This window comes from Lotus japonicus, chromosome 3 (assembly GCF_012489685.1).
Source record: "Lotus japonicus ecotype B-129 chromosome 3, LjGifu_v1.2".
Classification (NCBI taxonomy): Eukaryota; Viridiplantae; Streptophyta; class Magnoliopsida; order Fabales; family Fabaceae; genus Lotus; species Lotus japonicus.
The window spans coordinates 2,046,247-2,073,521 of record NC_080043.1 but is presented as its reverse complement, the minus strand read 5'-3'; the positions used below and the strand labels follow the sequence as shown (position 1 = coordinate 2,073,521).

At 36.9% G+C, this 27,275-nt stretch overlaps 2 protein-coding genes across 2 annotated transcripts; both read left to right on the top strand.

Moving 5' to 3' along the window:
* Positions 1 to 8,210: 8,210 nt before the first annotated feature.
* Positions 8,211 to 13,698, top strand: LOC130748536 (uncharacterized). Its single transcript, XM_057601764.1, has 14 exons — positions 8,211 to 8,631; positions 8,770 to 8,836; positions 9,061 to 9,211; positions 9,317 to 9,507; positions 9,965 to 10,002; positions 10,336 to 10,415; positions 10,874 to 10,941; positions 11,104 to 11,428; positions 11,843 to 11,948; positions 12,027 to 12,099; positions 12,244 to 12,334; positions 12,492 to 12,559; positions 13,069 to 13,106; positions 13,235 to 13,698. Exons 1-14 carry the CDS (start codon positions 8,600 to 8,602, stop codon positions 13,419 to 13,421), a joined length of 1,515 nt encoding a protein of 504 aa, XP_057457747.1. The 5' UTR covers positions 8,211 to 8,599; the 3' UTR covers positions 13,422 to 13,698.
* Positions 13,699 to 20,734: 7,036 nt separating this feature from the next.
* Positions 20,735 to 25,395, top strand: LOC130747869 (proteinaceous RNase P 1, chloroplastic/mitochondrial-like). The gene is made up of 6 exons (XM_057600919.1): positions 20,735 to 22,103; positions 22,261 to 22,350; positions 22,424 to 22,605; positions 22,854 to 22,974; positions 24,160 to 24,228; positions 24,705 to 25,395. Exons 1-6 carry the CDS (start codon positions 20,988 to 20,990, stop codon positions 24,864 to 24,866), a joined length of 1,740 nt encoding a protein of 579 aa, XP_057456902.1. The 5' UTR covers positions 20,735 to 20,987; the 3' UTR covers positions 24,867 to 25,395.
* Positions 25,396 to 27,275: the final 1,880 nt, after the last annotated feature.

The window sequence follows — 27,275 nt, the reverse complement described above, 5'->3', positions numbered from 1 at the left end:
ATATATGGACTCATAGATCCATTGATGTACCAATATCTCAAATCTCTTCCAATCTACTTCAAATTTCACAACAAATGGATCCATCAAAGTATCTTTTTGACATCGCAACATACATTCAAAAATGTGAAATTGAAGAAACTTATATAGTCAACCGATTTAGAGAGCGTTGAAACAAAATATTGGAAGATAGTGCACCTCGTAGTAGAAAATATCTCAGTAGAGATCATGTAGCGGCAAACCAAAGGCTAATTGACGACTACTTTGCCAATGAGCCTACATATGACGATGCAATGTTTCGTCGTCGGTACCGGATGCAAAAACATGTTTTCCTTCGAATCGTTGGGGACCTTTCAAGTAGTGATAACTACTTCACCCAGCGATTTGATGCAGCCAATAAATAAGGTATATCACCCTTAGCAAAATGTACCACAACAATGCGAATGTTAGCATATAGTGTGGCAGCAGATGCGGTCGATGAGTACATCAAAATAGGAGGTACTACAACATTGGAGTGTTTACGTAGATTCTGTAAAGGAATCACATGATTGTATGAGAAAGTGTATCTGAGAGCACCAACCCAAGATGACCTGCAAATAATACTACATGTTGGTGAAATGTGGGGGTTCCCAGGCATGATCGGGAGTATTGATTGCATGCACTGGGAGTGGAAAAATTGTCCTAAAGCATGAGAAGGTCAATTTACTAGAAGGGATAAGGGAACCACAACAGTTATTCTTAAAGCAGTTGCATATCATGATCTATGGATCTGGCATGCCTTTTTTGGATGTTCGGGAACGTTGAACGATATAAACGTTCTAGACCGGTCACCAGTGTTTGATGACGTGGAACAGGGAAAGGCTCCACTCCAAGTGTGAATTTCTTTGTGAATCAACTTCCCTATAATATGGCATACTATCTAGCTGATGGTATTTACCCTTCTTATCCAGCTTTCGTCAAATCGATTAGATTTCCTCAAAGTGAACCCGATAAGTTATTTGCAAAATATCAGGAGGGATGTCGGAAGGACATCGAACGTGCATTTGGAGTGCTTCAAGCTCGTTTTAAAATCATCCGTGAACCAGCTCGCTTGTGGGACATAGCTGATTTGGGTATCATTATGAGGTAATGCATCATATTACATAATATGATTGTTGAGGATGAACGAGATTTATATTCTCAACGTTGGACCGATTTTGAGCAATCTGGGGAAAGTGGATCTAGTACACCGCAACCATACTCGACCGAGGTGTTACCCGCTTTTGCAAATCATGTGCGTGCTAGATCCGAGTTGCGTGATCCAAATGTTCATCACGAACTGCAAGCAGATCTAGTGAAGCACATCTGGGCAAAGTTTGGAATGTTTCCTCATTGAAGATGATTTGTATTGTACTAATTACGTCATTTGTGTGTTGTGTGCTTAGTTTGTTGTCTTGCATTTTAAGTTAAGAAAATAAAATAAATTATTGTGTGCATAGTTTGTTGTCTTGCATTTTAAGTTAAGAAAATAAAATAAATTATTGTCTATATTTAAAAAAAAAATTAAATTGTTAAGTGTTTATTTTTTTAATTTAATTTAAATCGATAATTGTAATTTTATGTAATCATAAAAAACAAAAATATAAAATTAAATAAAAATATGAAATAAAAAAGTGGTGGGGTAGAGTGTTGAATGAAAAACCATTGGAGTGGGTAAAAGTTGAATGAGTGTGAAATTTGAGAGAGAAAATGATGTGGAGTGTTGGGAAGAAGAAAAGTGGTGTTGAAGGTTGAAAACCATTGTAAATGGTCTAAGAGCATCTCCAATGCAAGGTTGCTAGTTTGGTTGCTTAAACATCATTCTGGTGGGGCTAAACTGCCACATAGGATTTAAGCAACTCATGCAAATTTCGCTCCAGTCACAGTTGCTTATTTTTACTTTTAGTTGAGCCCTACTATACCTCACATATTTATATTTTTTATTTCCTCTTAAACATGATTTAAATTTAAAAAAATTTAAATATTTATAACAATATAATATTCCAATTATATTATCTAATCTTTCAATTAACCTGATTTTATGTATAAAAAAAATTACCTGATTTTAAATCATGCTAAAAAAGTTGAATTTTTGGTGCATCAGACATTCAAATATAAAAGTATAACAAATCAACTGATTTATTTGATTTTTTTTCTTAATTTGGGCCAAAATCCATTGATCCATTCAGCCCTTCACAAAAAAATCCATTATCGTTAATGTCCATTCTTTTATCCCCAATTAAAACTAAAACCTAAATATCCACTAATCACTCAGCCGTTTCACTCCATCATCACTACTCATTCACACGCTCCTCTGTTCCTCTTAACTCCATTCACTGTCTTCATTCAACCTCAACCTTCCTTCGCCCTCTTCACTCAGATTAGAGGCTTTCTCATACTCACGTTCTTCCCTTTCTCTCTCTCAGTCTCAATCGAAGGTTCTCCCTTCCTCAGACCCAAACCGCGTTCTTCTTCACTCAGATCAGAGGGTTTCTGATACTCACGCCCCTTTCCGATTCTCAGACTCACATGCCTTGCCTTCACCTTCGTTTCACCCAGATCGGTGGTTCGGAGAACAGATCCGAACACGGGTCGGAGATTCCCAACCCAGAGGTAGCAAAATCAGAGGTTTAGTGGTCCAAATCAGTGTCATGCACAGCTTCAATGGCCAAATCGGTGACATGCACAGCTTCAATGGCCTCTGTGCAGTGCCTCCATGTCTTCCTTCACCCAGATAAAGATTTTTTGTAATTTTTTTTAATTTGTTTGTTCCTGTTTGGGACTTTCAACCATTTGTATTTTAAATTTATTAAATTTGTGCTCATCTCCCTTCTATTCTGGAATAAATTTCTGAAATTTTTAATTCTGTTTGGGACCTCTTCTGGGTTTTCTGAGTTTGTTGCTTCTGCCTCTTCAATAATTTTTGCTTCCCTCTTCTTTTAACGAGAATTCTGTTGCTGGTTGAGAGAGAAACTGTTTTTTTTAACTAGCAGCAAGTTAAGGAGCGTTGCTTAGCTTTTGGCAACTAGCAACGACAGGTCATCAAGCTCCAATGGAAGTAAAAAAATAAGCAACGTTGCTTATTTTCTCCAACCAGGTTAAGCAACCTGCGTTGGAGTTGCTCTAAGGTCTCCATGCACATTTCACTCTAATGGTTGAGATCTTATTTTACTTTTGACTGGACCCACGATACCTAATATATTTATATTATTTATTTCCCTCCTTATTTTTCACTTTGGTTATGGTATTGAAGGAGATAGAAAAAATACTCCCTTCGTTTTTTATCTTTTGAAGTTTTAGTCTTTAGCTCTTAGATTAAGGAGAAGTAATTGTATACAAAGATTTTTCTCTTTTAGACAAAAATGACCCTAAATAAAACCTTATGAATTTAGGTGACAATTTCAACACTATAAATATAGCACAATTATCTGTATAACATTGATAGTATAGTCCATGTGGATACTTGATAAGCATACTTATTTAATGGTATGGCATTGATAGTTGTACATGAGAGCATAGGTAAATGGTATACTGATTTAATTTAGTTTTGAAATATAAAAAATCACAAAATTTAGTGTGGTTTCCAATAAGGGTATATGTGAAAAAAAAATTAATTGAACTTTGAATTCCTAAAACTTCAAAAGATTTGAGTTAAATCACAAGTGCTAAAACTTCAAAAGATAAAAAACGGAGGGAGTATTATTTTATTTAAGATCCCAGATTTGAGAGTACCTGAGCTAAGGCACAGATCTTAGTTTTTGTTAAGATTTCATGCCATGTAGGATAGCTCTAATGGTGGGATCTAATAAGATCCGGATCTTATTTTAAGATCTCAAAACAAGGACTCCATTGGAGATGCTCTAAGTGTTGGTGCGGGTACTATAGTATCCAACCCGCTCGTACCCGCACACACATATTACACACTTAATGGTAACATATCAATAAACTTGAAGTGTATAACTTTCTAACTTCAAAATTTTAGTAAGTGAACTCTTAATATTTAATATATGATTGTTAATTTATTCTCACTCAATTTTAAATTAAGTTAATAATTTACTAATTTATAACTTTAGGAGTTTATTAACATATATAAAATTATAAATTGAATGCTTTATTTTCTCACTTATTCTTTTTCGACAAATTATACTTATTCAAATATTTTACTTGTTACAAATTGGGATGATTTTTTATATTTTTAATTAATACTTTTAATTTTATAATAGTATTTATATTTTGGTTCTCTATTGAAAAAATCATAATTTTTTTTCTTAAGTGGGCATGAGTACGCATATAGGTACCCAAGGGCACAGTGACTGATACTCAAGTTGATACCCACGCAGATATTGAACATGATACATGTATTTTTAAAAAACATGAGTATGAGAATGAGTACTATAGTACCCTACTCAGACTCTATCATTGTCATCCCTAGCTACACAATGTGTTCCATTTGTGTTTGCTACGTTCATTATAATGTTCATGAAATTTTCAGTCTCATTTTGTCCTATTTTTCTTCTCCTACTTTACTATGCCCCTAATAAAATTTTACTAATATTTATGAACGACTCAATTATAAACTTACATTAATACTTTTGAATTAACATGAAAAAGTTGCACAAAGTTTATATTTGGTTAATAGGATATCGTGAAATAATCTTATTAGAAACATTTACAATTTATTGAGGTTGATTCTTATAGAAATTTTTCCACACATATAACTTAAACCCTAAAATTATTTTTTAAAAGGAATGAAACAAGTGCCATATGAACCCATTATTCGATGTGAAAATTTTTAGAGAGATGCCAATAAAGTGTTGGTCTGAGCGGAAAGAGTTCGGATTTCCTAGATATATGATTTTGTGTTCGATCTCACGATTTTGTATGTGTAAAAATATTGACGGGTGGGATCTATATATTGGTATTTTAAAAAACCATGAGATATTAATTTCTCATTTATCGCATGGGAGAATAAAAAAAAAGAGATTTTAGTGAGACCGAACAAATTAGACACAATTTATGAAATAACAAATTTCACACTAAAACTTGAATAGTGAGATGTTCACATTTCATTTTTACCTCAACCTTAAGTAAATAAGAAGAGTAGTTGATATGATTTGCAATGTGCCTGAAATTACTGAGAGGAACAGGAAGCAAAATGTGTGAAAATAAAACGAAAGAGAACATAAAATTTAAATGAATCATTACTCCAAAAACTTTTCTGGTTAAGGTTGCATTAGTCAACATCTCACCTTTTCTCGCGCTTGCTGGGGTCGAAATGTCTGTTTCTGTCCAAACCCTATTATCCACTCATTCTAAAGAGATTCTCAAGCAAATGACATTTTCTTCACTTCACTTGATATTAATATGCATAATGTGGACAATGTCTTGTCTTAGGGACACCACCAGCTCCTGTTCTTGTTTTTCCTCATGGTTTCTTTCCCTTGATTTTTCCTTCTTTTCAGATATTTGTACAATGACTTTGGATGCTAAGTGATGTGGAAGAAAGTTAATCGTCCTTATCAAGAAAAGAAAAACTGAGAAAGAAACGTTTCTAGCACACTAAGATTTAGGGAGTAGAACAACTCGTTAGTGTCTTAATCATCTTTGTAAGATAATTGAAAAACGAAATCTATACCATAGGATTCCTATACAAAAAAGCATTCCACTCAAGGATTCCATTTTACAATGCTTTAATCATGCGACAGATATAGCTCTTGGTATGGATTGTTGTATCTTCAGCGCTTTTTAGTTTAGATGAAGGTGTTTGCTGACACATGAGTCATTAGTAATTGCATTTTTTCAATAATGTACTTTAAGATTAATGACGTTGATTCGATCGGTATTAGACCTCTTCCTTGATCGAAGTTATGTTGCTCATGCCCCATGCTAGGATCGAGATTCGCAGCAACCGCTTCAAGGTCGCGATGGACGCCAACAAAGGTCACCGAAGGACAATAGAGTTGCCTAGTGAATGAGAGCACTATTGCACCAAAATTATAACTTCGAGAATTGTAATTTCAATTACCACATGTCATCAATCTACTAGACCACTTAATGTGAGCATCTCACCCAAAAAAATGCGGGTACCACACATAATTCACCTGCATTTTGTCTTTCTAATTTAATGATCACTTGATTTTAATTTCCCTAATTTCTTTTTGGTAATTTTAATCCGCTTTCTTTCTCAATTAAGCAAAAATGCATGTCCTCCATCATGTTTATAACTAAATCTTAACATTTGTTGTTAAAGTAGCTCATTAGTTGAGGTGACACTTAAAATTGTACAAAAATGATTAAAAGAAAATATTTTAACTTGATTGGAAGTTTCATGTAAGCGGAATTTGTGGCGGTTCCAAGCGATCACAATCACGTTTTACATTATTTTAAACCGACACAAATTGTGGTTGTTAATAACTACCATTAAACCACAACGATTAACACAATAAAAAACAATAAAGAAGAATACAAAGAATTGGTAACCCAATTCGGTGCAACGTCATCTACACCTGGGGGGTTTCCACCCGAAAAAGCAAATCCATTATTAGTAATATTGGTACACCCGATCTTAGATGAACAAGCCCCTTGTTCAAAGCCTTCCTACCTAATACTGCCCAATGTTTTATATTTAGTCCATCCCCCTAAGTATGAGAGTCCTTCTCACTTTCTCTCAATCACTGTCATTGAACCATTACAATAACGATATAAGATTGAAGAGATTACAACTCAACTAAAACAAATAAACTCTATGCCTTATGATTGTCAATGGTGGCAGTGAGTGATGTACAAATAACAGAACAAGGAGTCACAAACTCAACCCTAAAAACACAATTATTTAGTGCCCAACGCACACCCATCAACTAGGGTTGAAACACCTTAAATAGTTGTTCTTCTGCAGGTCTTGATCTTTAATGGGCTTGAACGAAAACAGAACCCATAAACTAAATATGGACAAATCTTATTATCAAAGATTTGATCTCAAACATTTTTTCTCCACAAAATAAAATTGGCAACAAATCTCTCCTCAGAAGATTTGTTCTCACAACAAAACAATCACTTCAGATACGCTGAAGCTAAACTTGAGGCGCACACAGCCTAACCAGAACCTTCTGGAACATTATAAAGAAAATCACAACACCTGCACACGGACATATGTTGCACAAAGATGCTAGAACATCTTGTCCCTCATCTTGACAGATAAAACATTTTAGCTAAAATGTAGAAACTAAGAACATAAGAACAACATAATTCATTGACAATAAGTGTTTGTTGCACACGTGTCCTTTTTTTATACATCAGAAATATAATTCTACACGGATTGATTCATAAACTTTCTCCTCTCCAATCCATATGTCATCAGCTCCTCTTAAGTTATTCTTCACAAACTCGCACAAACGTTTATTCACTAATTATTTCGACAAACTAATTTTTTTTTGTACATCGGAAAGATAAATTGCACCCATCAGAAATCGATTCCTGGATCTCCCCCTACCCAACTCATATGTCCCCTAACTCCTACCACTTGAGCTATCACACGGGGACAGACAAACTAATTGAAATAAGTTGAAAATTAATAAATATAAAGTCTTATTTTATATTCCCTCCGTTCCTATTTATAAGAACCAAATTAACATTTCACGCCTCTTAAGAAAGTGGTTGGTAGTATTAAATTTGTTAAAATTTATCTCAACTTTCCAAAATTACCCCAACTTATTTTTTTAATTTCTATTTATCATTAATGAGTTGCATAGTGGAAAGAAAGAGAAACCTCTATTAAATGAGGGTATTGTTGCCGAAAAGTAATTAATGCATCTTGAAATTTGAATTGGTTCTTATAAAAGGGGTTGTCTAAATGACCCATGATAATATTTGGGTTAAATAACCCATGATCGAGGTGGACCAATCACATACAAGATAATTAATTAAAAATTTTATATTTTATTAATCAATTAATTTAGGGTTAAATAAGTTTTTGGTCCTTAACTTATACACATAAATATAAAATAGTACCTAAAAAAATATAAAGATTTTAGTCTTTGAAAATTTTATTTTTTATCTATAATGGTTCAATGTGGATTTTTATACTTCTAGTTCAGTCCCTCAAAAATTTATTCCAACAAATTAAGTCCTCCTTCCCTCATAATTATTTCAAAACCTAGAAATTCATATCTTCATCTCTAAAACTCTTCCATCTTCTTCATCTTCAAAACCCAGAAGCCTCATTCATCTTCCTCCTCCTCCTTCCTCTCCCACCAAAACCATCATCACCGCCCAAACCCCCACCCAGAACCATCTCAACCGAAATCTCCAATTGAATCCACCACTGTACCCCAGAACAAACAGCCGACAAAGAACCAAATAATGGTTCATATGTGGATTTTCAATGTGATTGGTCCACCTAGATCATGGGTTATTTAACCCAAATATTACCATGGGTCATTTAGACAACCCCTTATAAAAATGATCAAGTTACACCCTTCATTTGGTTATTATAGTAAATTAATCTAAAAAATATAAACTAAAAAAAAAGTTTTGCCACCGTTCACGGTCTTGGTAACTCATTTGTTCATCGTACAAAGGAAATGCGATGCTGGTAGGTTGCAGCAGGTTTCTCTCCAGGTTTGTCGAGCTACCTTTTTCCTTATTCCTCACGAAAATCACTCTCAATGTTTTCTCGAATCAATTCTGCTGTCCTTCAAATCAATTGCTTAGCTTGCATCAACGATACGATTGATTTGATGTGTTTTTGTTTTGTAGAGTACACTGGGTTCTCAAATTTACCAATACATATGTTGCATCAAGGCCTACACACTATTGTTTTCAGGTTCTTCTTAATCTTAACTTATATACTCTTAATTTTAATTTATTTTTTCATATTTTTTGTAATCAGTAATCACTGTTTTTCATTATCTAATGTTCCTTGGTGACATTATTAGTTGACACAATGAGAAATATAACTAGTGATTTCAATTGGGTAGCTACTTGATGGTGTTTCTATAGAGTTTTGTACTTCTTTCTCAGTTCAGATTCTTTATATTTTTGCTACAGAGACAGAGCGATTATCATTGTTTAAGCTGTGATTTTATCATGGGTGGTAGTGGTAGAAAAAAGAGAATATGCATTGATGACCTTGGCAAGGAACAGAAACTAATGACTTCTATCTGGAGACCAGTTTCCACTAAAGCCAGTTCCTCTCAAGGTTTGTCCTTTTTTATCTGGGGATATATTGGAAATCAACTTCTAGTATTGCTAATACTTTTCAACAATTGAGGGGTTATTCATGTTTAGTGATGTGGTTTTGTAGAAAGCTTGATGAAGGATTCAACAATTGAGTCAGGAGATGGAGGTCAAATTCAAGAAGTGGGTAGTAACACATCTACAACTATGGGTGAAACTACTGAACCAGCTACTAGTTCTAGTCCACTGCAGGAGAATATTGAAAACAAAATGCGAGACTCATCTCTCTCCGCTGAAAAACATTCAGTATCTGTGAAGGCAAGATTTTTCACCTTTTCTTTTTATATTCTTGAATTGATAGTTTATATTTTTATGAAGATGTCAATAAATATTTGTTCATTCGTCCTTTTACATGCTAGTGATCATTATTCACCATATCTCTTTTATTTGGTCATTTTTCTTTATGTTTTGCTCTCTTGAAATGTTGGTTGTTCAATTAACGTTGAAGGTTACTATAGTGAGATGGCTGAACTTCATAAAAAGAAAAGGAAAAAAAAGAAGATTGAAAAACTTCATAAGAAGTCTTGCATAAAAGCCCGTTTGTTTATTGGTTTTATTGTTTATTGTTATTCTGTGATTTTCTTTCCTTTTTTTTGTGTGCTAATTTACAGTTGAAAGAAATGATATCACCTGTTGCTATTTCAAAAAGTTTTGATTGTACCATCTAGTTGGCTCATTGGTTTCATCTCTGTTTTCATTTTGTTTTGTTGTGCAGGTTGGTGCTCCTCTATTTCGTTTTATTAAAGGAAAAGGGTAAAAACTAGTTTTTAATCTGTTTGGCATTGATAACAAATCTGCTAGCCAACTGAAAGTAGATAAAGCTAGATGAAAGGGAGGGTGAGTATTCATGGGTAAAAATGATTGAGAATTGTGAATAGACTGAAAAGGAAAACAGTAATGCATATTAGGAAGGAATTGTAGTAAATAGTTTAGACTTGAGATTCACATTGGCAACTTCGTGTGGAATACAATTATACAAAATCTTATTATTATTGTTATCACCAAAGAGATAGATAGGGTAGAAGATAGTTCTTTTGATATGTAAATAAGATTTTTGCTTGTTACTTATGCTTAATACTGTTTCAGGGGATACACACAGAAAAGGATAGAAGACGAGATGAAGGTTAAGATAATATTTCCTTCTTCAAAAGAAGAGGAATTCGTCAGTAAGTTTTTGGGTTACCTCTTCCACTGTCTTGTTTCCGTCAGCTTTAAAATAGTTATTGTATACTTTGTTTTTATTTCAACTTTGATTGCTTTTTGACATTGTGATATTTAAGTCTCAGGTGATTTTACACAAATGTAATTCTCTTACCTTCAAAGAATATGCTGAGTGTGTTGAAATTCATAATGGTGTTATGGGTCTTTGATTCAAGTTGTGTTTGTTATCTCGACATAACAAAATATCCTGACTCCATCAAAAGGCCTTAACATAATCATGTGATCAGTAGCATGAGTTTTTATTGCTTAGGTATGAGTTGCAGAAAGAAATTTAAAGTAGAGGTTCTTCCTTCTTAACAGCGTAGCTTTTTGGAGCGGAGTCTCCTACTCTAGATCATTATGACTCTCATAGTGAATAATGAAAATCAATATCCAAATGATTTGGTATTATTGTCTTTTGCAGCTGTTGAAGGCATTTCAATTGATGGTGTGGCTTCAGCTTCAGAGAAGATACAGGAAATAATTGATGAGGTCAGTTGTCTGTCCATGCAGTCTCTCAATCTCAATATATCTATGGCTATACTTACCTCCTTTTTCCATTTTGTTTCTTTCAAGTGTATTATGTCAGTGGTGGTGACTAGATATTACTTTATTGTGACTAAGGTTCACATATTTTCTTGTGTTTGATAACAGGCTGTTAGGAGTCGAAATCTTGATTATTCACACTTCGTGTCCCTTCCACTAGCCATCTATCCTGAGTTAGTCGATAAACTATTTGATTTTCAACACTCTATTTTGGGAGATGGTGATTCTTGCATAGATGAGAATCTTGATACTGACTCCAATGAGGATGAGGACACTACTGTTGTCGAAGAAGCGGACCAGTTGTCAAAGAAAAATGCTGATGTTGCAGTTGAGCTTAAAGTCGCTGATGACAGTGAATCAGTTAAAGTTAATCTTACTAACATACCACTTGTCAGTTATGCACCTAAAGCATCAAAGTCATCTGCTCCTTCTGGTATGAAAACAATTTATTTATGATTTAGATGCTTATTGAATCAAGAGGTTGCGAAATTTTCTGCATTTGCACTGTACAATCAACTCAGCAGCATTAGTATTCTTGCATGTGTGTTGATATTTCTTTTGTTACATTTTACTATTCACTATCATGTTCCATTTTGTGGAGCCTGAACTATGAATTCTAGTTAGTCATTTATGAATGCTATGGTTGTATTTCCAAAACCAGCTCATATTACCTAGTAATCAGTTATTAATATTGTCTATCTTACTGTGTCATGTAGAAACTCCACAAGAAATAAGTGGTTATCCTTTACTTCAGAATTCACATAATTTGTTCTGTTTTAATCTTCCTTCTTCTATGATCAATCTTCGTCAATATGAAATTTCACTGATTTACTTTGCACTTTTGCAGACTTGGGAATTGACAAATCTATATTCATCAAGCCTAAAACATTTCACCTTACAGTACTGATGCTGAAGCTTTGGAACAAAGATAGAGTTAAGACAGCTACTGAGATCTTGCAGGCAAGTCTTGCTAAATTCAACATAATAATATAGTATGTGAATTAGATTCTTTGTTTGTTTATGTTTGTAACTGTGCAGAATATTTCCTCTAAAGTCATTGAAGCCTTGGATAATCGGCCTGTCTCCATAAGATTAAAAGGACTGGTAAGAGTCCATATTGAGCTCCAATTTACAGATTAATAAGTTCCTATACTATAGAAACTTCTATTTTTCCTTCAACCACTGTATTTGACTTTATGTAATATGTTCAATGTCTTTAAGAAGGGAAACATATGTTTCATCTTGCAGGAGTGCATGAAAGGTTCTATGGCTAAAGCCCGTGTTCTATATGCTCCTGTGGAAGAAATTGGTTGCGAGGGTCGTCTTTTTCGTGCTTGTCGTATCCATAATATGAATAGTTATTTGTTGTTTTCTTTTGGTATTAGGATTTTTTATGTTTTAGAAATTACAAACAATTATGTATCTCTGGTCGCACCTAGTTTTAATTATACGTTCCATTGTGCTAAAAAAAATTGTTTCTTTCTGAGCTCACTTAGAAGTCATAATTGATGCATATGTTGAAGCTGGGCTTGTCTTAGAGAATGATGCTAACCAGAGACTGAAGGTATATTAAATTTCGCATATTCATTGTCGCATATGCTTCTTTCAGGAAAATACTAATAATAGAAAGTGTTATAAGTTATAAGTTATAACCTACATTCTATAGGATTACTTTGGTTAAAGGCCATTTCATTGTTGTTGTGGTTTTCTATTAGTTCTTATGTTCTCTCAGAACATGTGAGATTTAGGTTAATGTAGTGTCAACCCATGTGTTGACACGAATCATGATAGCATTCACATATTTCTGGACAAATTCCCCTGTTGTGAATGTTATTATGCATGATTTACAGCTGAGTGATAATTTCCTCTTTCCAGTTTTAATTTTTAAATTATAAAAGTTTGGGATTTCTACTTCCAAGGGAAATAAAAAAGCACAAAAGGAATGTAGTATTTTTCGAGGTCCTGCTAGGGAACCTTACCACCAGAATCAAGCCATACTCTTCCCCTGCTGTGCCTCTTGCTTGTAATTTTGGTAGCTTTCAGTGATCCTCGAGTTTTTTTTTTGTGCTGCAGTTTCACGCCACCGTGATGAATTCAAGGCATAGGAAAAGGTGCTGCTACCTTTTTCTTTTCTGTTGTTTAGTATTCCTCAGTTTTGCAACTTAACAATCTCCCTTGCTTTTCAAAACTTCAGATTATTTTTCAGTTTTAATAGCTCATTTAAGCTTCTGGTGTTCAGGGCAAAGCAGAAAAGGAATGTAGACTCTTTTGATGCACGGGGCATATTCAAGCAGTATGGATCAGAGGACTGGGGGGAGTATCTTATTCGTGAAGCTCATCTGTCGCAGAGATTTTCATTTGATGAAAAGGGATACTATCATTGCTGTGCTTCAATACCTTTTCCTGAAAATATGCAGGTAGAGTAATTGATATGGTGTTATTGCTATTGCCTTACTTTCTCCTATGTGGAATGAGGATTTATTGAAGTCAATTCTCAAAGTATATTCAACATGAGATTTAGGGTACTATTCAGGCAAGATGAGATTTTTCAGTTTGTAATGAAGAGGACAAATGATTGTGGCTTTGTCACTTGTCTTATATTGTGTCTTGGTCACGCGTTTGAACTGTGTAGAATTGTGTTATTTTATAAGCTACAAGCTGTAGCTTCTGTGAAAATGCATCATGGAAACAAGTTTTACTCAATGTGAAAGGATTTTCAACAAACAAAAGATACTTTAAGCAAACATGGACCCAAGTTTGAAGGCTTCATAATGTGTTTCCAAACACACTTTAAACTTACATACACTTGACTGAATATGGATTGAAGTTAGAACTTAGGAGAGAACACAATGGTACTTCCGGATAAATTGCCTGGCTGAATATAAATTGGGGCTAGAATTTCTAAAAAATTGCTTTGTTGCATTCAGCTTTGAATTTTGAACTTTGATTTATGAGAGTTTAGCAATATCAATATGTTTAAATCAGATAACAAATTTTTTTTTATCACATAATGATCAATTTGTTGATGTCTCAACATCATGCTTAACACATTGTCTCATGCCCGATGATAACCATAATAATTTTTTATGATATTTCAATTTTTTTTTATCGAACTAAATTGAGTGAAGTTGAAAGGAGTAATCCTTTTGCAAAGGCCATTTTCAACTTAACGTAACCAAACTTGGTCCTCAGCTCCTTTACGAGTTTCTTTAAAATACATAAATTGTTGCGGTGATATTGGTCCATGGTTAGTTACTGTGATTGGAGCATCACTAGCTAGCTAGCTATCTAAGTCAGTATCAGTAAAACAAATTGATTGATCGACTACATTCAACAATGCTCTGCTCTCTCAATTTCTTTCTAGATACTTTTCACTATCTAAAAAACTGTCAACAAACCTATTGTCATCGGCCTTTTGAATTGGGTTGGGTCAAGGTTTAACTAGTTTGTATTCTTCTTTGATAAAAAAAGTCAGGTAAACAAACCTATTTTCATTGGCCTTTTTGTTTGGATTGGGCCAGGCTTGATCTAGTTTGTATTCTCCTTTGATAAAAAAGAGTAAGGTGAACAACATTGTAGCAGTTAGGGATGGTAATAGGTTAACACACCCCACTCGTCCCGTCTTCAGCTCGGAAAAAATGGGCGGGAGTTGATTTGTTTTTGAAATATGTGATGTAGCGCGGCTGGCTGCGCGCTTCGACGATGATGTCGCTCGTCGAATGAGCCCGATCGGATTTTAGCCCATCTAATCAGTCTCGGGCCCGCAAAACAAAATCTAAGTATTTTATTAGGATTTTATTTATTAGGATCTTTAATTTTCAATTAAGATCTTTTAGGATATTATTTGTTTTTTGTTAGAAACTTATTTATTTCAATTAGGATCTTTATTTTCAATTAGGATCTTTCAAGATCTTATTTCTTTTTGGTTAGGATTTTCTTTCTTTTCCTATTTAAGCAATTGTAAGGCATAGCCTATTCAGTTTTGATTGATAATAAAATTTAAGAGTTTTCTCTTCTTCTCTGGTGGATTCCAGTGTATTTTCTAGGGTTTTAGCGCTTGCTAATTTCCTTTCTGGTGGATTACAGAAACCTTTTCCTTAGGATTTGCGCTTGCAATCCTAGTACGACTTCCGCTGCATCAAGTGGCATCAGAGCAGGCTTTCTCCTGTCTCCTTTCTTTGCTTGATCAACCATGGAAGATCAACCATTGACCAAAGCAGACCTGAAGGATGTTACCGCGGCTCTTACCGCGGCCCTAACTGCTATGACACAACAGATGACAGAACAGATGACACAACAGATGGCGACGTTAATGACGCCTTTAACTGACAGCATCAACAACATGAACCAGCGAAGAGACGGGGGAAGAGTACCGCGTAGGGTTCCGCACGGTGGCAACAACGGTCATGCCATTATTACGGAAAATTCAAGTTCTGAAGGAGATGAAGCTGATGAAGAAGAAATAGTTGACCAAGGGAATCAGAATCATAACCGGGACTACCGAGTGAAAGCTGATATTCCATTGTTCTACGGAACTATGGGAGTGGAGGAGTTTCTAGACTGGCAGATTGATGTTGACAGATTTTTCGACGTCATGGGCGTCCCCGAGAATAAGCAAGTCAAGATGGTGGCAATCAGGCTGAAGAGTACTGCTGCTGTGTGGTGGGATAAGCTTGTTATCCAGAGGCAGAGACAGAGAAAAGGGCCAGTCAGAACTTGGCGAAGAATGAAACAATTGATGATGGAGCGATTTCTACCAGAAGATTACGAGCAGATTCTTTATAAGATGTATATCGATTGTGAGCAAGGAAAGAAGTCTGTGACGGAGTATACAACTGAGTTCTTACGTCTTTCTGAGCGTAACGAACTGGGAGAATCTGAAAATCAGAAGGTGGCTCGATACATCAGTGGCTTAAAGGGTTCTTTGCAGGAGAAGATGGGTTTGCAAACTGTGTGGACTGTGGCTGAAGCATCCAGTCTAGCTTTGAAGGCTGAATTGATAGAGAAGTCCCCTCGAAATTTCCCATCTTTCCGAAGATACTCTCCCCAAAACAACATCGAGTCAGCATGCGATAAGGAAAAGAGCCCAACAACCAAGGATCCCAATTCAGGAAACAAAGGAGCCAACAGTTCTAGCGGTGTGCAACAGAGCAAGACACCCAACCAGAAACCAACTAATCCTTATGCGAGACCGGCAATTGATAAGTGTTTTCGTTGTGGTGGGCAAGGTCATCGATCCAATGTTTGTCCTTCTAGGAGAACCGCCGCCATTCTGAATGAGGAGACTGAGGAGGAAGAGGAGAACAATGACTATGAAGGGGTTGAGTTTGCTGAAGAGGAGTCTGAGGAAAGAGTAAACTTTGTGCTCTTGAGGATCCTGCTATCATCCAAAGAAGAAAGTCAAAGGAAGAATTTGTTTCGATCACACTGTTCTGTTAAGAACAAGGTGTGTAACTTGATCGTGGACAACGGCAGCACTGAGAATTTGGTTTCCCAAAAGCTGGTAGAGTACTTGAAGCTGACAACAGAGCCTCATGAGAAACCGTACACCTTGGGGTGGGTGAGTAAAGGGCCACATGTGAAAGTTTCACAGACTTGCAAGGTACCTATTTCCATTGGGAAGCACTACAGAGAGGAGGTATTGTGTGACGTTTTGAGTATGGATGTTTGTCATATTTTACTTGGGCGGCCTTGGATGTATGATACTGATACTACATACAAAGGAAGGGATAATGTGATGTTGTTTACATGGGGAACACACAAAATTGCTATGGCTCCTGTTTTGCACTTTGACAAGGGTCCAGTAGAAAAGAAGTCCAGTTTCTTGGTGATGACACAGAATGAAAAGGAGCTTGATGAGGATGTAAAAGAAACTAAATGCTTCTGTCCAGTGGTAATTAAAGGATTGATGAGCGTTGTCAAAGAGGAACCGATAATTCCAGAAGAGGTCCTAGAGATTCTAGAGGACTTTAAAGAGCTGACTGCAAATGAGCTACCCAACGAGTTGCCTCCGATGCGAGATATTCAGCACCACATTGATCTGATTCCGGGGTCTAGCTTGCCAAATCTTCCTCACTACAGGATGAGCCCGAAAGAGAATGAAATCTTAAGGGAGCAGATTGAAGACTTGCTGAAGAAAGGATTCATTCGTGAGAGCATGAGCCCATGTGCTGTACCAGTCCTCCTTGTCCCTAAGAAAGGAGGTCAGTGGCGAATGTGTGTTGATAGTAGAGCCATCAATAAGATAACTATCAAGTATCGATTCCCAATTCCCCGTTTGGAAGATATGCTTGATGAATTAGCTGGTTCTAAGGTGTTTTCAAAGATAGACTTGCGTAGTGGCTATCACCAGATCAGAATCAGGCCTGGAGATGAGTGGAAGACAGCTTTCAAGAGCAAGGATGGATTGTATGAGTGGTTGGTGATGCCTTTCGGGTTATCAAATGCCCCCAGCACCTTCATGAGGTTGATGAATCAGGTTCTGCGTCCATTTATTGGTTCTTTTGTGGTTGTTTACTTTGATGATATTCTGATTTATAGTAAGAACAAGAAAGAACACCTGGAGCATGTGAAGCAGGTGTTGCAAGTTTTACAGGAGAACCAGTTATACATTAATATGAAAAAGTGTACATTTAGCACCAACAAATTACTCTTCCTAGGTTTTATTGTTGGAGAAGAAGGGATTCATGTTGACGAAGAGAAGGTGAGTGCAATCCGGGATTGGCCCACACCAAAGTCAGTAACTGAAGTACGCAGTTTTCATGGTTTGGCTACTTTTTATAGGAGGTTTATCAGAGATTTCAGCACTATCACTGCACCTATCACTGAATGTCTAAAGAAAGGAAAGTTCAAATGGGGATTTGAACAGGAGCAAAGTTTTGGCCTGATTAAGGAGAAATTATGCTCTGCACCGGTGCTAGCACTCCCTGATTTTGATAAAGTGTTCCAAGTTGAATGTGATGCTAGTGGAGTTGGCATAGGAGCGGTGTTGTCTCAAGAGAAGAGACCGGTGGCCTTTTTCAGCGAGAAGTTGAGTGATGCTCGCCAGAAGTGGAGCACTTATGACCAGGAGTTCTATGCAGTCTTTAGAGCTCTACGCCAGTGGGAACATTACCTAATTCAGAGAGAGTTCATTCTGTTTACTGACCACCAAGCTTTGAAGTTTCTTCACAGCCAGAAAGTGATAAACAAGATGCATGCTCGGTGGGTGAGTTTCTTACAGAAGTTTCCTTTTATTATTCAGCATAAATCGGGAGCTCTTAACAAGGTAGCAGATGCGTTGAGTAGGAGAGCTTCCTTGCTAATTACTTTAGCGCAGGAGATCGTAGGCTTTGAGTGCCTTAAAGAGCTGTATGAAGGTGATGTTGACTTCAAGGAATTATGGGCCAAGTGTAGTGGTAAGCATCCTTCGGCAGATTATCATATCCGTGATGGCTATCTTTTTAAAGGGGATCAGCTGTGCATCCCTTGCTCCTCTTTAAGGGAAAAGTTGATCCGAGATTTACATGGTGGCGGACTCAGCGGTCACTTGGGCAGAGACAAGACCATTGCTAGCCTGGAAGAGAGGTATTATTGGCCACACTTAAGGAGGGACGTTGGTACTATAGTCAAGAGGTGTTACACTTGTCAGGTTTCTAAAGGTCAGTCACAAAACACTGGTCTTTATATGCCTTTGCCTATTCCTGATGATATCTGGCAAGATTTGGCTATGGATTTCGTGTTGGGCTTGCCTCGTACACAACGAGGTGTGGATTCTGTGTTTGTTGTTGTAGACAGATTCTCCAAGATGACGCACTTCATTGCCTGTAAGAAGACTGCTGATGCGTCCAACATAGCCAAACTGTTCTTCAGGGAGGTGGTGCGCCTTCACGGGGTTCCTACGTCGATTACTTCAGACAGGGACACCAAATTTCTCAGTCATTTCTGGGTTACTCTTTGGAGGTTATTTGGAACAGCGCTGAACCGAAGTTCTACGGCACATCCACAGACTGATGGACAAACTGAGGTAACCAATAGGACTTTGGGAAATATGATTCGGAGTATTTGCAGGGATAAACCGAAGCAGTGGGATCTAGCTCTTCCACAGGTGGAATTTGCTTATAACAGTGCTGTGCACTCAGCTACCGGAAAGTCACCTTTTTCTCTCGTTTACACTTCTGTGCCCAGACATGTGGTGGATTTGTTACAATTGCCTAAAGCACCTGGGGTTAGTGCAGCGGCTGAGACAATGGCTAAGGAGATTGTGACTGTTAAAGAAGCTGTAAAGGCCCGGTTGGAGGCTACTGGAATGAAGAACAAGGCTGCCGTCGACAAACGCAGGAGAGCTAAAGTTTTCAATGTGGGAGACGATGTGATGGTGTTCTTACGGAAGGAGAGGTTCCCAGTTGGTACTTACAACAAGTTGAAGCCACGCAAGTATGGTCCATTCAAGGTGATTCGAAAGGTCAATGACAATGCTTATGTGGTGGCTCTCCCAGATGACATGAATATCTCAAATACTTTCAACGTAGCTGACATCTATGAGTATCAGGAAGATGCGGCCCTTTATCACGATGAGAACTCGGGGTCGAGTTCCTCAGGGGTGGAGGAGACTGATGTAGCGCGGCTGGCTGCGCGCTTCGACGATGATGTCGCTCGTCGAATGAGCCCGATCGGATTTTAGCCCATCTAATCAGTCTCGGGCCCGCAAAACAAAATCTAAGTATTTTATTAGGATTTTATTTATTAGGATCTTTAATTTTCAATTAAGATCTTTTAGGATATTATTTATTTTTTGTTAGAAACTTATTTATTTCAATTAGGATCTTTTATTTTCAATTAGGATCTTTCAAGATCTTATTTCTTTTTGGTTAGGATTTTCTTTCTTTTCCTATTTAAGCAATTGTAAGGCATAGCCTATTCAGTTTTGATTGATAATAAAATTTAAGAGTTTTCTCTTCTTCTCTGGTGGATTCCAGTGTATTTTCTAGGGTTTTAGCGCTTGCTAATTTCCTTTCTGGTGGATTCCAGAAACCTTTTCCTTAGGATTTGCGCTTGCAATCCTAGTACGACTTCCGCTGCATCAATATGTGTTTAAGACCTCACGCCACCCGATATTAGGTTGGGTTAGCAAGTTGACCCGCAAAATATGAAAACAAAAAATATATGTTTGGAAGTGAGAATTATCTCTTAAGTCTTGACAATATCGTATGCTATCATTACCCTCGGTCACCATTTACACTTCACAATCACGAACAATTTGAGTGAAACACTAAAACACAAAAAGAGATGAAGCCCTCAGTGGGCAATATTAGAAAAAAAATGAATTGAGCCCTAAAATAAAAAAATTGGCGCTGGTAGAGTTCAGATGCAGTAATGAGCTCAAAGCCCACAACATTATTAATTTTGTTTTAAAAAAAACTGATCACTTGATTAACCAATCCGCCCCATTTATCTTTCAACAAGTTAAAAGTGAAATAAGTAGAGTGGGTCAAAACAGGCTAAAGGGTCAGTCATCACCCCTTTTGTTATGCGGGTTGAAGGGTTGATCAGACTAGTCGAACTCTTTTTAGTTTTTACCGCTCCTAATAGCAGTATTAATAATAGTAAGATATAATTGCACATCAAAGTATAACATATTATCCCTTTATCCTAAGCCTAATATAAGCAATTTACTTATATAAAAGTTGATGAAAAAATTCAAAAATAATGAATAATTTGAAAGAAAAAAAAAAACAATAGATAAGACACAATCCAATAAACAAAATCTAGTACAGAGCAGAACAAAAGAGGAGTGTCGAATGGAACTGATAACGCGGGAGAAGAATGAAGATGGATAGGGTTTGGTTTTCTACTTCTCAACCTTCTTTCATTCCATGACAACAACGTTAGTTCACAATCACAATCACAATCACCATCACAACAACGTTAGTTTCTCTTCGCTGTTTCCGAGGTCGGTCATTTTCCTCTTCCTCTTCCTCTTCACTGTTTAAGCAACACTACTTGAATCTGTGATGCTGCGTAGAAGTGCTGTAATGGCCACCAGATTCACCCCCATCTTCTCTTCCTTCACCAAACCCCATTTCCCACGTCTTTGGAATTGGAATTTGAACTCTCACACTGCCAAACACACCACAAAAATCACTACCATGAGCACTTTATCCCCAACACCCAAGTCACAGGATGAGAATTTCTCCCTTTCCCGAGCCAAATCCATTAGGCATTCAATCAAAGCAAAGAGAAAAGCTGCTCGTGAATCTCCTGAGGGGGTTTTGCAGCAGAAGCTTAACCGGTGTTCTAAGGCTGGGGATGTTGCTCAAGCACTTGAGCTCTACGACGAGGCGCGGAAGATGGGGGTTGTTCTTAATATTGATCATTATAATAAGATGTTGTACTTGTGTTCTATTCCGCATTCGGATTCGATGGATAGTGGGCAAGTGGGTTTGGAGAGGGGGTTTGAGATATTTCAGCAGATGATGAGGGAGAAAGTGAAGCCAAATGAGGCGACGTTTACTAATGCGGCTAGGCTTGCTGCTGCTAAGGAAGATCCCCAGATGGCTTTTGAGTTGCTGAAGCAAATGAAGGATGTTGGTATTGCGCCTAAGCTGAGATCGTACGGGCCTGCTTTGTTTGGGTTTTGCAAGAGGGGGGAGTTTGAGAAAGCTTGTGAGGTTGACGCGGACATGATTGAGTCCGGTCTCGTAGCGGAAGAGCCTGAGCTTTCTGCTCTCTTGGAGGTCAGTGTCAGTGCGAAGAAGGAGGATAAGGTGTATGAGATATTGCATCGGTTGCGTGCTACGGTGAGGCAGGTGTCTGAGTCAAGTTTGCAGATAATTGAGGACTGGTTTAACTCTGAGTATGCAATGAAAGTTGGGGAGGAGAACTGGGATGCTGACAAGGTAAGAGATGGGATTGTGCGGGGAGGTGGAGGGTGGCATGGACAAGGGTGGCTTGGGAGCGGGCAGTGGAAGGTGGTGAAGACTCATGTCAATGAGGATGGAATGTGTCTCTCGTGCGGCGAGAAGCTTGTGAGCATTGATTTAGATCCCAAAGAGACTGAAAACTTTGCTACCTCATTATCTAAATTGGCATGCCAAAGAGAAACTCAGTCAAACTTCAATAATTTTCAGGTAAAACATTATTCACTGTTGTATCTAATCTTAGGCTACCTTTGACAAGGGTTGTGTATTCTTGTGTCTACACTTTCAAGTCTCTGTCTTCAATTAGGTTGTAAATAAAAGAATTAGTATTGGCATAGGGATTGATGTACAAGTTTGACTTCTACAGAAATGGCTTAAGCAGCATGGCCCGTTCGATGCTGTTGTAGATGGTGCCAATGTAGGCCTTGCAAACCAGCATAATTTCAGTTTTTCACAGGTGAGTGTAACTGTTGACTTTATTAGCATATAGCAAAGGCTACTACTTAATGGTTCTTTGCCCTTCGTTGTAGCTTAATAATGTTGTTAAACAATTACGTCAAATTAGCCCTTCGAAGAGATTGCCACTCATTATTTTGCATGTAAGTCGGGTAACTGGCGGTCCAGCTCAAAATCCAAATAACAAGAGACTTCTAGAACATTGGAGAGAGAATGGCGCTCTTTATGCTACACCTCAAGGTTCAAATGATGACTGGTAATGAAGTACTTCCATAATATTAAGTTAGATTGAGTTGCGTAATTTTGATTTTTTAGGAGCCTACTGATGTCGATTTATTCTTGTGGCCAATTTCACCTAGGGGGATAAGACTTGGTTAATGTTGAGTTTTTGCATTATCCAGTTCTGACATTGATAGGAATATAGATTCTTCAGTATACAAGTGTATCTGTATAGCCCTCCAATGACTCAGTTGTGCTAAAATGTTGTTGTTTTGTTTATCATAGGTTCTGGTTATACGCTGCTGTTAGTTGTAAATGCTTACTGTTGACAAATGACGAGATGAGAGATCACTTATTCCAACTACTGGGTTCTAATTTTTTCCCGAGATGGAAGGAAAAGCACCAGGTATTGTAAACTATCAGAGAAGTTCCTATACACTTTACAGTATAACCCGTTGAAGCATGGACAAAATCATGGAAACCAGACATCAGACACGATATTGACACACATGTAGGTCATCAAGACACCACACACACACACACATTAGGAGCTGTTAATTACAAACATTTATGTATGGTTGTATGATCAACGATTCAAGATTATATCCTCTCACATTCTCACTTGATACAGCTTCTAAATATGTGTGTGTGTGTGTGTATGTGTGTGTGTGTGTGTGTGTGTGTGTGTGTGTGTGTGTGTGTGGTGCTAAGGGATGAACTAGGGACGGAATGATATGTAAAATGAAGTGTGCTGCAAACCTTTCTTAACATTTTTCAAGTTTCAAAACTTTTGATAAATTTTTATTTTAATTTGAGTCTTTTGAAATTACTTCGAAAATTGAAAGTTGTTTTGTAGGAGCTGTGTGTGCTTCAAGTATTAAATCATAGTTGAGTATCGACTAAGTGTCGTAGTCATGTTTGGCGTGTGTCTAAGCCAATAAAAAATAGTTTTTGAATTGGACACCTTGTCAGGAGTTGTTCAACACCTGTTGTTCATGAGTCAGTGTCAGCAGAAGCATGCTTGACACTCTACTAACTCAAGAAAGAGTGATGTCTTTGCTTCACACCCTATCAATTTGCATTATTTGTAAGGCTATTCTGAATTCTGCTAGTCTTCTATCTCCACGAGACCATGGCTATTGACCACCCAATGCCTACAGCAAGGATTTCAAAACCCCATATTAGAGGGGGAAATGCTTTTACAATTTACAATGGGCCATGCATTTAGTCCTCAACTTAATTGTGAATGTCTTCTGCAAAACCATGTATGCTTAACTAAATCCTAGATAATCTTATATGGAGTGAAGCCTGGTCTAGAATAAGCTGATGAATCCAACTATTAACTCTTGTACATTCCATAATAGTATAATTTATCATGCTTCTGATTCATTTCCCTAACCAGAAGGTCTGCTGAATATTTGTTTTTCCCTGAATCCTGGAGTTTGCAAGAGTTTGTTATCCATTCACACTAGAATCAGTTCTCATGGAGTTTATCTTTTCTTAACGCTGACTTACTAATGTGTTATTTGTCTTTTGCAAATGGTTTTTTACTCCAAAATTCAAATTGACAGTGCCTTTTTTCGGTTTGCAGATTCGAGTATCAGCCTCAGCTGGCAGAGTTTCCCTAGTTATGCCTCCTCGTTATTCAATCGTTATTCAGGTGAGATGATAATAAAACTGCTTTTCTTCTTAAATTGAATGTAATGTAGCATGCTTCCAGCAAGCAACCATTATGGTTGTTGCCCATTTCTCCTTGCTTGTCGTTAATAGAATTCATACTGCTTATTCAATGGATTGGGCTTAGAATTTTGTCCAATTCTTGAGGGGTTTGGTTTGGGGGTTGATTATCTCCACTTGTTTGTATTTTTATATCCCTTCACTATTCAAAGGGGAAAAAGAGCTTTGCAACTTAATTAGATATGCTAAATATTTTTCATGGAAGATAAATAAGCTTTTGGAACTCCGCCTATGCTTGCGTAGCCGGTCCCAAGCCCGGGTAAAGGAGGTGGGTTGTGTTAGGCCTCAACAGCCAACATAAAATTCGTCGATATCTTGCCGGCCTCACTTAGTGAGATAATGCTTTTGTTGTTGTTGTTGTTGTTGTATAAATAAGCTTTTGGAGTAATATAATTACAGGAATCAGCCAATGGTAGCTGGCATGTGCCAACTGTGACCAGTGATGACGATCATGAGATCCCAAGGAAATGGTTGTGTGCCACTAGATCCAGCAACAAATCTTTACATAATCTATGGACATCATCTATCTCCACGTCCGAGGCGGGGAAGGGAGTGTTTTGATCTTGTTAGATTGTTTTCAGTAGTCATCCAAGATTTTTCTCTTATCTTGAGTTACAGTTGTGTGCAGCTGTGATGAATGCAAGACATAGGCAACATACGCTTTCATTTCCTTCTCCTTCATTTTGGAATTTCTCTAGATTTTCCTTAACATATGATATAAGGCTGCCAATAGTCAGAATGAGCAAAATGATTTTTGATGGTTCAGGCAAGTTTAAGAAGTATGGATCAGAGGACTGGTGAGAGTATCTCATTAGGGAAACCAACTGGTCCCATGTATTCTGCCCTTGAGCCTTATAGCATGTTTGAGTCAACTTATTTTTTCTCGGAATCAATTCTGGCACCCAGAAGCTACTCACAGAAGCTTCTTTGCAGAATTGATTTTGACTTTAGAATCAATTTTTGTAAGATTTCTAAACATGCTATTAGTTACAAAAAGGAAAGATAATTACATTGTTGTGCTATTGTGCTACCATACATTTCCTCAGAATATGCAGTTAGATTTAGTGTAATTGATGACTATTATTTGATCCATTGAGTTTGAAAAATGAATGTATAGATTGGATTTATACAAAATTTTGGCCCCATCAAATTATTGATCTATGCTGTCCATTTATCACTGAATATTATGGAGTTCTTCCTTCTCATAGCTGGTTGCATGGCATCCTTGGAACCACCTTATCGTCTATAGCTAAAAAGTGCAGAACAGCAAAATGATGCTGCCAGAGAAGCATAAAGTGCTAATGTTTTACGATTATGACCATGTTTGTTTCAAGGTTTCTGTTAGAAATAATTACTTTCGGTGTCAAAATTATTTTTATCTCACATAAATTGTGTTTGGATAATTTTTTTTCTGTCTGATAACTTTTTCCTAATGAAAGATCTACAGATTAAGATTCAACCTATTTCCTCATGTAAAAAAAAAATTATGATTCAACCAATGAGATATGACTTGTAAAAATATATGAGATAAGATAATGAGAGAGAATGAGGAAAAATCCATTAAGTGTTTCAACATGTGTTAGTTTCCTGTTTTCATAAGCAACCTAATGGGGCTTAGTGATACTCGAGTTTTGATACCTTCACACCTTATATTTTTGTCAATTTCATTTTCACATCATTTCTCTTAATATTTCTCTCTTCTCTTCCTATCATATCATTTACAATTTTCTCTCTTCTCTTTCTATCACTCTCTATCAAGTGGAGGTGGAAAAGTGTGAACAAAGCTTTTTTAGTGATACTCATAGGCGGATGTACCGCCTGGCCATCCTGGGCCTGTGCCCAGGCTCTGGCCAAATTTTTTTTTTCTTTGGTCCAGATCATAATTTAGCTCCAAAAAATAAAAATAAAAAAGGGCAAATGTAAAGGTAAGGGAAAAATTCAGGGACTACTTCATAAATGTGCCCAGGCTTCCCAAAATTTCTGGTTCCGCCACTAGTGATACTCATGCATGTATTAAAACTTTTACAAAGATAGGGACAAAAGATAAACTACCAACCACAAGAACGTAGATTGGTGCAGCTTTTGCACATTGAATTTCAAGCAATCTTCAAGTCTGAATATTATCCATATAGGAACTACCACGTATAAGGCCATACCGAAAGAGACTTTACTTTCAATAGAAAAATAATGACATATCCAAGCTTGTTATTATGTTTGGTTCCATTTAATTTTTTTAATTGAACTCACGAGGCTGTCCAAATTTGGAAGGATATCAAAACTAATGAAGATAATGTTTTCTTAAACTTGGTTATGAATCTGATGCTGTCCAGATTTGGAAGGATAGCAAAACTAATGAAGATAATGTTTTCTTAAACTGGGTTATGAACATGATGCATGTACAAACATGTACTGAATTTATAAATTAAACAATAGCTCGTCGTTAACACGTTGCTTATTATGTGGCTTGATGGCTCTATCTTACTACACAATAGTTGGCAGATAAGATTCCCATTAGTTAGTGACTTATAACCAGCAATTGATCAGACAAATCATGTTCTCCTTCAATGGCTTTGTAGGGTGAAATCCAAACTTCACCATAACTATATTTAATTTGTTTTTCTTCTTTTCGAGATTATGGTATCTACTGTTGATAACAATGACTAATCATTTCGTCGCGGCTCGCGGGTGCTAGTGATAAATGGCTGACTAAGTAATAGAGAAAGGCCTCTATCAGTCACCAAAAGTGGTTTATGGTGCTGTGAAATTGGCAATTATTTTGAGCTCTGTTGAAAACAGTAACTGAATTACCGAAAGTGAGTAGCCGTTTGATGTTCAACTTTTGACTTACTCCAGGAAAGGACAAACCAATCACATGGCGATAGCTGGCTGGATATCCAAAAGCACCTTTTTTTTTATTGAAAATCATTCATCACAGTAATTTGTATAGGGTTTGTCATTATACAAATTAGT

Coding starts and splice junctions, on each gene's coding strand:
- LOC130748536 (XM_057601764.1), top strand. CDS start 8,600: ATGCTGGTAGGTTGCAGCAGGTTTCTCTCCAG. Junction 10,416..10,873: donor AAAAGAAGAGGAATTCGTCA/GTAAGTTTTTGG, acceptor TGTCTTTTGCAG/CTGTTGAAGGCATTTCAATT. Junction 12,335..12,491: donor TCGTCTTTTTCGTGCTTGTC/GTATCCATAATA, acceptor GAGCTCACTTAG/AAGTCATAATTGATGCATAT.
- LOC130747869 (XM_057600919.1), top strand. CDS start 20,988: ATGCTGCGTAGAAGTGCTGTAATGGCCACCAGATTCACCCCCATCTTC. Junction 22,104..22,260: donor CAAACTTCAATAATTTTCAG/GTAAAACATTAT, acceptor TGACTTCTACAG/AAATGGCTTAAGCAGCATGG. Junction 22,975..24,159: donor GATGGAAGGAAAAGCACCAG/GTATTGTAAACT, acceptor TTCGGTTTGCAG/ATTCGAGTATCAGCCTCAGC.